Source organism: Palaemon carinicauda, chromosome 1 (assembly GCF_036898095.1).
Source record: "Palaemon carinicauda isolate YSFRI2023 chromosome 1, ASM3689809v2, whole genome shotgun sequence".
Classification (NCBI taxonomy): domain Eukaryota; kingdom Metazoa; phylum Arthropoda; class Malacostraca; order Decapoda; family Palaemonidae; genus Palaemon; species Palaemon carinicauda.
Window position 1 is genome coordinate 48808962 of NC_090725.1, and position 12500 is coordinate 48821461.

Genomic DNA, 12500 nt, shown 5'->3' on the forward strand with positions numbered 1-12500 from the left:
ACTGTCATTATTGATTAATTTCATGTACTTTATTGCTTTCGTTATTATTTTGATCAGTAGGATTGCTTGAAAAAATGTGTTGTACTGATCTTTGGTTTGTGTTAATCATACAAGTAATTTAAGTAGGAAAATTTGAATCGGTGCGCTAATAATTCCATTCGTAAGTAAAGAATAAAATTATTTTAGATAAGTGGCACGCAAAAAGTAACAGACTTTTGTATGTACTACTGTTTTACAAATTGCTTACTGGAGTAATACTATAATGTTCTTGAATTGATAAATTGGGGGCCCAATTTTGATAATTTTCTTATTGAAATTAATACAATTTTTATTACTAAATTACTGAAATTATTATTATTATTATTATTATTATTATTATTATTATTATTATTATTGTTATTATTTAAATCATTAGAATTGTTAAAATTATTGAAATTATTGCTATTAAAATAATTATTATCTAAATTATTAAAATTATCATTATTAAAATAATTTATATTAATATCATTAAAATCCTTAAAATTGATATTAAAATCATTGAAATTATCATTATCAAAACCCAAGAAGTAACTCAACCCTCATGCAAACCAGGTGGAAGAACTGATAGACGGCATGTTCACTTCGTCCGGCCTCACCTACAAAGACTCCCTGACCTACGACGACTTCAAGCAGATGATGAGGGAGTACAAGGGCGACTTCATCGCCATCGGCCTCGACTGCAAGGGCGCCAAGCAGAACTTCTTGGACACTTCGACGAACGTCGCCAGGTAGGTTGGGTTAGGTCTTAAGGGATTATGAGAAGGGGCACTGCATGTTCACACTAACTTTTTTTTTTTAGATGTCTTCTTGTGCTTTGGAAAATTGTAAACTTTGAAGTAGGAATTAGTAGTGTAGTGTAAACACTCAAGTCTCTCTCTCTCTCTCTCTCTCTCTCTCTCTCTCTCTCTCTCTACATTTAAACAAATAATTTCAATACGTGGTGCTTTTAACCTTCTACCTCTTGTACTATAGGTTTGTTGTCAATATTTCAAAGTTCTAACTTCACTCATTAGGCTCTCTCTCTCTCTCTCTCTCTCTCTCTCTCTCTCTCTCTCTCTCTCTCTCGACGACTAAGGGGACAGCTAATAGAGGCATTCAAAATTCTTAAAGGAATAAAAAATGTAGATTACGCCAACCTCTTCACGCTTAGCACAAATCAGTCCAGAAGTAACGGATGCAAACTTGAATTCAAAAGATACAACACCACACAATGTGGTAATTTCATTACATACAAAATATCGAATACATGGAACAGACTTCCAGCGGATGTAGTGAACAGTAACACGGTAAATGAGTTTAAATATAAGTTATACAAGATCATAAAAACTCTCAACTGTTTAAACTAATTCGCTCTACTGGAGCAAATTAAGTCTCCGCGAATGGACTAAGAACTCTTTGAGACGTCCACAATCCTTGTAACACTCGTCTCTACAATTAAAAAAAAAATAGAAAATAAAAAATAAAAAATACTTTTGCATGTGCCGCTTTTAATTTTCTAACTCTTGTAAATAGGTTTGTTGTCAACATTTAAAAGTTTTAACTTTAACTTCTCTTATAAGTAATATATTCTCAGAGTAAATTTACATTGATTATACCCACTTCATTTAACTGTTACATTTATTTAAATGAGCTACAGTACGTTTATTTAAGTAAGATATGTCTACAATTTAAGACGAAACTTCTGTTGCTTAACTAATTTGGAAATTCTTCAATTTGAAAATGCATGTCTCGATATAATCAGGCGGTCAATTTATACCATTTTTGTTTCGGATATTTTTTGTTTTATAATATGATATTACATTTGAACCTTGACTTGGATTACTATGTTTTTTTAATTCAAAAGTAACATAAGTTGAAGGTAAAATATTTAATTGAACAGATGTTTAGATTGATTTTATAATCCTTCTGTTCTTTCGTGTAACTGAATGCCTCTAAGCTGTTATTGGTTTATGTTTATATTTTCACAGCTGTTTAATAGAAGAATTTTCCTTTAAAACTATTATTTATCTCCTCCATTTCCCTTTTTTTTAAACAAGTTACATAATTGATAAGTAATTATAACTGCATAATTTCACTTATCTGTGTTTATATTCAACTCTAGTTCCTTACCATCTTCTCCTATATACATAGTTTATCTCATTTATTTTTTCTTTTTATTGGACGTTTAATGAAGTTTCAATCTTCGTATCTCTGTCAAGCGCATAATTTTCGCATACTATCCCCTTATAATGACCCCTTCCCATCGTTGATATTATGCAGAGTGCTGAGAAACTCGATCTACTTCATTCCTCTTCTCCTGAAGCTTAGCTAATTAGTTTAGCTTTTCGGTCCTGGGAAATTAAAACACTTTAAGTGGTCCTAGATATTTATATACGCTTATAACAAAATGATAGTTTCCCTTTTTTATTTTTTTTTTATTTTTATTTTTTTTTTTTTATTCTTTTTACTAGTTAGCAAAAAGACTCCATATGGAGTCCTTGTTCTTATAGATTTCAACAGTATTTGATATAGACATTTGATATAAATTATTTCAATATTAAACTTCTAAATATTTATATGGATTCATCGTTCTTACAAATTTCAACAATATTTAAAATAAACTTTTAACATATATCATTCAAATTTTAAGCTTCTAAAAATTTATATAGATTCCTCGTTTTTACAAATTTCAGCAGTATTTAAAATGAACATTTAATATATACATTATTTCAATATTAAACTTCTAAATATTTATATGGAGTTCTTGTTCTTACTAATTTCGAAAGGACTTAAAATAAACTTTTAATACACATCATTTCAATGTTAAACTTGAAAAAAAAATTATATGGATTCTTCGTTCTCACAAATTTCAGCAGTATTTAAAATAAACATTTAATATATATTATTTCAATATTAAACATCTAAAAATTTATATGGATTCCTCGTTCTTACAAATGTCAACGGTATTTGGAATAAACATTTAATGTAAATTATTTCAGTGTTAAACTTCTAAATATATATATAGATTCTTTGTTCTTACAAATTTCAACAGTATTTAAAATCAACTTTTAATATAAATTATTTCTGTGTTAAACTTCTGAAAATTTATATAGATTCTTTTTTCTTACAAATTGCAACAGTATTTAAAATAAACTAAGAATTATTTCAGTGTTAAACCTAAATATTTATATAGAGTCCTTGTTCTTAAAAAGTAGATTTAACCATTTGGTAAAATAAAGATAAAATATTTACCTGATCTTTACCTGGCTTCCATTGGGGGCGTAGACAGGTCCGGTATCATCCGAGACACGGGGGTGGGGTGGTGGGGGGGGGGGCTGTTATGTTGGGGGAGGTGCCAGAGTAAATTGTAGTGGGAGATGGTGGGGGGGGGGGCAGACAAGTGGCTGAGGCAAAGAGATGAAGTAACTGAGAAAAAGTAGGCCAAGGTCTCTCTCTCTCTCTCTCTCTCTCTCTCTCTCTCTCTCTCTCTCTGCTGTAATTAAAAAAGCGAATATTAAAGATTTCAAGAAATTCCTTGAACTTCCATTAAGATAATTATGCAATAATTTGAAAGAGAAATTCCCCTGAATTGTAGACTGCTACTGTAAGAATCTCTCTCTTCTCTCTCTCTCTCTCTCTCTCTCTCTCTCTCTCTCTCTCTCTCTCTCTCTCGTGATTAAAGAAGTAAAGATTAAAGATTTCAAGAAAATTTCTGAACTTTCAATGAGATATGCAATAATTTGTAAGAGAAATTACCCTGAATTGTAGACTGCTACCGTAAGAATCTCTCTCTCTCTCTCTCTCTCTCTCTCTCTCTCTCTCTCTCTCTCTCTGCTCTAATTGATAAAGTAAGGATTAAAGATTTCAAGAAATTCTTTGAACTTCCCCTACTATATGCAATGATTTGCAAGGAATATTTTTTTTAAGAAAAGTTCCTCAGAATTGTAAACGACTATTGTTAAGAGTGTTTTCTTAGCTTCGAATAATCAGAAGAATTTAAGGTGCTTTCGTATCAAGTACCGTATATATTTTTCTTCAAATGGACATAAATAGAAGGAAATGTTAGATGTGATAATCTTACAGCCCATATTTTCAGTTAACATTTTGGACAGATGTATGGCGCTGGGTTCTTTCAACTCACTTTTTTAGTCACTTGTCACCATTTAATACTTAATTCTTTTTTTTGGTCTCTGTCTCCTGTATTTTAACATAGCATTTCCTCTTTACTTTTTAAACCTATATTATTATTATTATTATTATTATTATTATTATTATTATTATTATTATTATTATTATTAGTACTACTACTACTACTACTACTACTACTACTACTACTACTACTACTACTACTACTACTACTACTACTACTACTACTACTACTACTACTACTACTACTACTACCAGTTGGAAATGTAGGACACTATAAGCCCAAAGGCTCCAACAGTTAGAAATAGCCCTTGTTTATTTTTATTCTAGAACTCTATATTAATTCTCTCTTTTGTAATACTCCTTACTTGAGATGGAGAGAGATCATTTTATTAAGTGGGATGGTCATAATGCGTAATGGTCTGACATTGTTAAGAGGCAGTGAAAAGTAACCCCGTTAAATGATAATGTCGAAATGAATGGATATCAACTACTAGATGCTCTCTCTCTCTCTCTCTCTCTCTCTCTCTCTCTCTCTCTCTCTCTGATGATGCAAACCTCATGCTGTTGACTTCGTAAAATAATTACATGAACACAATGCAAACTCGTGTTATTAACTAAATAAATTAATTCCATGAACTAACTAGCTCTCTCTCTCTCTCTCTCTCTCTCTCTCTCTCTCTCTCTCTCTCTCTCAGCTTAGCGATTAACTTTTATATTGTTAGGTATTCAAGAATTCATAGTAAGTTTCACCTGATCTCTCGTGAACTTTAGTGGAATATGTTTGATGCTTTCTAAGCTTTGATAATTACTCTAGTCACTTAAATGTTTGAAAGCAATTATTGTAATACAATAATGCCTCTAGATACGAAATTAATTGGTTCCGGAGTGGCTTTCGTGTTGTTGTTGTTTGTTTTTTTTTCGTATCATGAGCCACGTTTTACGTGTAAATCGCCTAGTTCGTTCCAAGCCCTACACAAAACACAACATTAAATTTTATTATAAAGCTATGACCACAATGAAATACTGTATTACGATTGCTGCCTAACTTTATATTGAATCTTTTATTTCCCTCACAACGGTTTTTTTAATCTTAATTTATTTTTCAAATGATGTGTTAGATATGTTGGTCAATTTATGGTGATTAAAATGTCCTACTGCATTATATTTGTCATTTTAATCATCATGTCATTCAACAACATGAGTATTTTTTAACTGAATGTAAATTTACCTCCCAAACTGAAAACCTCAATTATCCCTCTTCCCCGCCCTTGTTTCTTTTTTTCTCTCTTTTCTTTCTTGTCCCTTATATGGTAGGAGGTTGGCCAAGGCGCCAGCTACCCATGGAGATACTACCGGTAGAGTTATTTGGTCATTTGACTGGCCAGATAGTATGACATTGAATCTCACATTTGTTACTTTTGATTTTTCCTTTGCCTCACCGAGTAGTCTGACCTATTCTGCACACATTCTCCTCTTTCCTCATACACCTGATAACACCAAGATAACAGAAAAATTCTTCTTCACTCAAGGGGTTAACTACTGCACTGTAATGGTTCAGTGGCTAACTTCCTCTTGGTAAGGGTAGAAGAGACTCTTTAGCTAAGGTAAGCAACTCTTCTAGGGGAATGACACTCCAAAATCAAACCATTGTTCTCTAATCTTGGGTAGTCCCATAGCCTCTGTACTATGGTCCTCCACTGTCTTCGGTTAGAGTTGGCTTGCTTGAGGGTATACTCCGACACACTATTCTATCTGTTACCTTATTTCCTTTCCTCACTGGGCTATTTTCTCTGCTGGAGCCCTTGGGCTTATGGTGTCCTGTTTTTCCAACTAGGGTTGTGGCTAAGCTAATAATGATAATAATGATAAAAATAATATATTGCAAATCAGTGCATCACGCCTGTGCATGAATCCACTCTCTCTCTCTCTCTCTCTCTCTCTCTCTCTCTCTCTCTCTCTCTCTCTCTCTTGATTATTGGTTATTAGAATAAGGAAATCCAATTAACTAATTGCTCTGTAATTTTATATAATCTGTTTCTCTTGAGTGTTCATTAATAAAAACAAGTTAGCTTCTTTTTATTATTGTAAATTTAAAAATTCTTATGCATGTTAAATGTAATGTAGCACAACTTAGCAAGTACAATTATTCAGTAAACTAGTTACCTTTATTATGTATAATAATATAAACAGTAAGAGTATTGTCTGTGGGGACTCGTACATTTTCTTGAAAAGTGTCGTGTATATTTTTTACTATATCTTTCAGAAAATTGGCATTTTCTCACTTTAAATGAGTTTTTTTTCCAAAGATTTTATCAATTGGATATTTATTTAATAATTTAATACGATTTTTAAATCCATGCAAATTTAGATGAAATATGATCATTGTAATTAATTTTAAAGCTATGTAAATTTGAATAGAATATGATTATTGTAATTTATTTCAAAGCCATGTAAATTTAGACAAAATTTGATCATTGTAATTCATTTTAAAGCCATTCAAATTTAGATAAAATATGATCATAGTAATACATTTTAAAGCCATGCAAATTTAGATAAAATATGATTATAGTATTACATTTTAAAGCCATTCAAATTTAGATAAAATTTGATCATAGTAATTAATTTTAAAGCCATACAAATTTAGATAAAATGTGATCATAGTAATTAATTTTAAAGCCATACAAATTTAGACAAAATATAATCATCGTAATTCTATTTCTAAGTTTCAAACTATTACATTTCGACGTTGTAATAGTTTAATCGCATTTTCCTCTAAAGATTAAATGTATATTGTTTAAAATTTATCGAATCTGTTGTATTTTAGTTCCAATGTTTCTGAAATTAATCTTTGATAAACACACATAAGTCGCATTTTCCTCTAAAGATTAAATATATATTGTTTTAAATTTATCGAATATGTTATATTTTAGTCCCAATATTTTGGGAATTAATCTTTGATAAACACACAAGTCGCATTCTCCTCTAAAGATTGAACATATATTGTTTTAAATTTATCGAATCTGTTGTATATTAGTCCCAATATTTCGGAAATTAATCTTTGATAAACACACAAGTCGCATTCTCCTCTAAAGATTGAACATATATTGTTTTAAATTTATCGAATCTGTTGTATATTAGTCCCAATATTTCGGAAATTAATCTTTGATAAACACATAAGTTTATTACGAAATGTCCCCACAGATTTCATTTTTACTTACTATTAACTACTCCTGTTCTTCCTTTTATAATCAAGTATTGAACCTTTTAACATTTGCTACTAACACTTTTCATCCAATTACTGAACCGCTTATCCACTGCTGCTTCTGACATCGCTGCTGACTTGTAATTACCACTACTAATATCACCCACCCCTCCTGCTGCTGACACCTCGCTGACATCGTCGCTGATGCTGACATTATTGCCGTTTTCAACGTTGCCTGCTGACTCTACTGACGGCAAATAAACAGCAAAACAAGGAGGTATTATTTACCTCCAATATTAAAGCACATTTCTTTTCATGTTTTTTTTAGACTTACGGTACAAGATAAGACAGTTATTTGAATGTGATGTCTTCATTATTTGATGCTTTTCTTTGCATGTTGTGTTTTAACGAAACTAAATCATAGTAGATATTGATGCTGGAAAACAGAAAAGCTTTAGACTTTAATGCATCTCTTAAATTAAATACAGTTTATTTAATACAAAATATTTCAGGGTCCTTACGTAGTTTGTTAATTGCTAGTATTTTTTCATTAAGTGTACTTCGAATTTCAGTCATCAATTTCTTAGGGATTCTCTATTAGGTACAGTCTTTCAAAATAATTTCTTTAGTAAAATTATAATTGCATTTTACATGTGGTTTAGTTATTACTATACTGTAGTTAATATTAGTAAGCTATATCGAATAAATGCCTTATTCAATTATTAATTATACACTAGTAACACAGAAATAGCTATGTGACCTAGTAATGTAAAACTAATAAAAGAAGGTAAGTTGATTGTATAGTCTTAGTCTTTGGTGGTTGTTGCATGAAGAACTGAAATACTCTATATGTTTCAAGAATATTTCATTAATGTATTTAAACCTTGGTGTTTAACATATAAACCTTAAGGATGGAAATTATATATTTCTCATAAAACTAAAGTAAATCATGTATGTTAAGGTCAACTTTTACTAGTTTATTTTCCTCATCATTGAATGCTCTTATTTGTACCTGCTTAAAATGCATTTAATTTTCAATGAATTCCATAGTGGTATGGTCCCAACACGAACAAATAAATAAACTTTTTCAGTAGGGTCATTTTAGCAGTAATATAGACCAATGTATGGGAAGCCCAAGTAACGTGATAACAAAGTTCTAGAACTATATCGTTAGATTTTTTTCACTGATAGGAACGATGGGTGATAAGAGATTTAGAGCAGTTAGCAAGCTAACCATGATAGGGAATAATTTGGGAAAATTAAGCATTAGTAAGAGTAATGTAAAGTGTTCTTTAGCCACAATTTTATTTGTATGAAACTACATTTTTATGGTGATTTTTAAGTTAGCATAGTATCATCATCATTATCATCATCATCATCTCCTCCTTCGCTTATTGGCGCAAAGGGCCTCGATTAGATTTCGCCAGTCGTCATCTCTTACTTCGCGCTTCAGAGTCCTCAGCCATGTATGCCTAGGGCTTCCAACTCTTTTAGTGCCTTGTGGAGCCCAGCTGAACGTTTGGTATAATGATTTCAGATTTTTCTGTTATTTTGGAGGGTTTCTGCTGTTCTTAGCTACCGGCGTAATATTTTCTGGCGCTGAAGTTTTAATCCTTGTGGATTTTTGCTAAATGGGGGAGTTGTAGGGACCTGCGAAGCTTTATAATAAGGTATTAGATCAAGTCTTCCTAAACTGTTATTCAATACACCCAAGACCCTTTTAAATTGGTATATTTAAAGCACTTGAGTACACCGTAGTACAGTTTCTCGAGTGAGGCTGAGATTGTGTAGTTTTGGGGATGTCGTGCATCTGATGAAAAGTGTTGGTTTGGTTTCGTCATCGTGACCCCAAGAAATATTACATTTGTGAATTATAAGACTTTTGACGGGTCATGTGAACCTGACCTTGCCAAAAAAAAGAAGAATTTTACTTTTTATTAACGGGGTTTGTAGCCTTATTGGTAACGTCTCTGGGTGGTGACCGCTAGACGGAGGCTCGAACCCCGCTCAAACTCGTCAGGTCCTTTAGTGTCTGCAACCTTACCATCCTTGTGAGCTAAGGAGGGGGGGGGGGCCGGTTTGGGTTTGAGTCATCAGCAGCCATTATTTGGCCCTTCCTGGTCCCAGCTTGTGTGGAGAGGGAGCCTGGGCGCTGATCATATGATATATGGTCAGTCTCTAGGGCATTGTCCTGCTTGCTAGGGCAATGTCACTGTTCTTTGCCTCTGCCTTTCTTAGGTGGCTTTAAAACATTTAAACCTCTGTCAGGAGCTTTCAAAGGGAAAGGTATGCCTTCAAATGTCAGCCAAGATAAGTCCCATTGTTACTTCTAATACTGCTTAGTCATCATGAGGTCAGACCGATTTTCTAGTCATACTGAAAAGTATTATAGTTACCTCCGCCAACGAAGTTAGAAGGAGGTTATGTTTTACCGCCCTGTTTGTGTTTGTGTGTGTGTTTGTTTGTGAACAGCTTCCTGCCCCCAATTTTAATCGTGGAATAATTAAACTTGCATGGATTAACTGTTATGTAAAAAGCTGGAAATGATTAAATTTTGGAAGGACTAGGTCACGGTCAAACACAATGTCCAATTCACGCAATCAGCCATAAGTTTGGACATCGTTGTCACAGGGACTTAAAAACTTGGTTCATATTTGTGTCTATGAAAATCCACGCCAATTAATACATGTTAAGGTCAAAGGTCAAGGTCAAGCAAAAGGTCAAGAAATAAGCTGCCGCGGCGGAGGTCTGCGCTCTACTGGGAGATCTCCTCTAGTTACGAATGTAATCAATAGCACTTGTCAATTTGTGGGTACAGTGTATATCTTGCAATTAATTTTGTTAGGGTCGTCAGTAAATAAAAAGATCATAAGGTTCTCCTCCATTTGATGATACTATTATGTTTAGTTAACTAAAATTAATTTAATTCTTCGTACTGTTGTAGAGCGAAATTCATCACCCTAATTACCAGTTTGTTAATTATTCTTCTATTTCATAATTTCTATCTACGATCTTGGCAATGGAGTATTTTACAAATATTGCATTTTTCAATCGCCAGTTTTAATTTTTCTTGTATTTTATACTTTCTATCTACGATTTTGGCAATGTTGTGTTTTACAAATATTGTATTTTACACTTATTTTATATATGTGAGCCTATGAAAATTTACTTGATGTACAAACTTATTGATTTTTGTTTTGGTCACGTTTTTGTTATCGCTTTTTTTAGTCACGTCTTTGTTAAACATTGTAGAACCACACTATCAGCCTTTGGTTTATTTTTTTTTATTTATTTTTTTTTTTTTTTTTGCAGAAATATGTCTTGCATCATTCAAGTATTTTCTCTATTCGCTTCAGATTGCATTATTTTGATTTATTAACGTTTAAACATTATTCATGTACGTCATATACTAGACCTTTTCTACAAGTGATCTCACACAATTTCCCTAACCATTCTTCTTTTCATAGCGCTAAGGCCATACTTACAAAGTCACGTTCCTCGTGACCTATAGGAGTAGGGCTTTGGGGGTGAATTAAAGCAGATAGTGTACATGTTAGTTAGCATTTCATCTTTTCCCTTCGTGCCAGAATTTGCATAATAGCCGGGTACCTCTCGCTGAGATGATGATCCGCCAGAGTCGAATGCTTGCAGGCAACTTTCGTCATTCTTTGCTAATACCAAAACACACGTTCTTAGAGGTTCACTTTTCCTCTCACGGTCTACACCCCAGTCAAAAGTTCGCGGGCGTAGGTTATTTTAGGAGATTAAGATGCAAAGGTTCATTTTCATGATTGCATTTACGATACGCTGGGTAATTGAATTGGTTTAGTGGATGAATAGATGAGTAGAAACAACACTGGGGTTTTTGTACCGAGAAATCTTATGGCATGCGGTGGAAAGGAAGAGAGCTTTTCTTGTTTTTATTATTTTCAAGGACTTTCATTGATGGACCTTTATCAATAGGGAAAAAGTAAAATTTTATTGAAAAAAAAAATATGATAAAATTACGGGAATACAAATGCATGTAGTGTGGCCGTGTAAACACAGAACACAAAGGAAAGGTAAGGCCAGACCTACTACTGTATATATGCATTAAGTTAGACACACACACACACACACACACACACACATATATATATATATATATATATATATATATATATATATATATATATATATATATATATATATATATATATATATATATCTTCATCAGCCGTAATCAGCCCAATGCCGGGCAAAGGCCTCAGACATGTCCTTCCACTCGCGTCTATTTATGTTCTTTCTATGCCATTCAACACCTGTATGTATGTAATTTTGTATGTATATATATATATATATATATATATATATATATATATATATATATATATATGATAATTAACACACACATATAACAAACAAACATATAAATACATACACACACACGCACACACACACACACACATATATATATATATATATATATATATATACATGTGTGTGTGCGTGTGTGTGTATGTATTTATGTATGTTTGTTTGTTATATGTGTGTGTTAATTATCATATATATATATATATATATATATATATATATATATATATATATATATATAAAGTTAATGCGAAAATTGGTTACGACTAGAAATTATTTGTTTAGAATCTCAGGGTAACTATATACTTAGTTCAAACAGATCGATTTTATAATCGTAACTAAAATGCAAATGTTCAAAATAGAAATAAAAGTAATTATCCCTTTTCTCCTTACGCGTATGCAGAATGGCCAGCTTCCACATTTCCGAGATCAAAGACCGAAATCGTCACTGGATGTTCAAGAAGTACGACTCTCTGGCCACCTTCCTGGAAGAGAACAGACAGAACGTCTTCTATCTGTTCGTCTTCTACGTCATCACCATTGCTCTCTTCTGTGAGAGATTTATTCGTAAGTTATAGCAATTTTCTTTTAGCATAGTTTATCAATCGTATTTTTTAAGTCACAGAAATTTTCTTTGTCATAGTTTATCAATTAGATTTTTAAGTCACAGAAATTTTTTTGTCATAGTTTATCAATTAGATTTTTTAAAAGTCACAGAAATTTTCTTTGTCATAGTTTATCAATTAGATTTTAAGTCACAGCAATTTTCTTTGTCATT

At 32.2% G+C, this 12500-nt stretch overlaps 1 protein-coding gene across 1 annotated transcript in view; it reads left to right on the forward strand.

Annotated features, from left to right (window-relative positions):
- Duox (dual oxidase) overlaps positions 1-12500 on the forward strand; it is a 54116-nt gene that overhangs the window by 30389 nt on the left and 11227 nt on the right. The window contains exons 7-8 of the mRNA XM_068381028.1: positions 592-767; positions 12126-12289. Coding sequence (XP_068237129.1) covers positions 592-767; positions 12126-12289 — 340 coding nt within the window. The remainder of the gene's footprint in view (positions 1-591; positions 768-12125; positions 12290-12500) is intronic.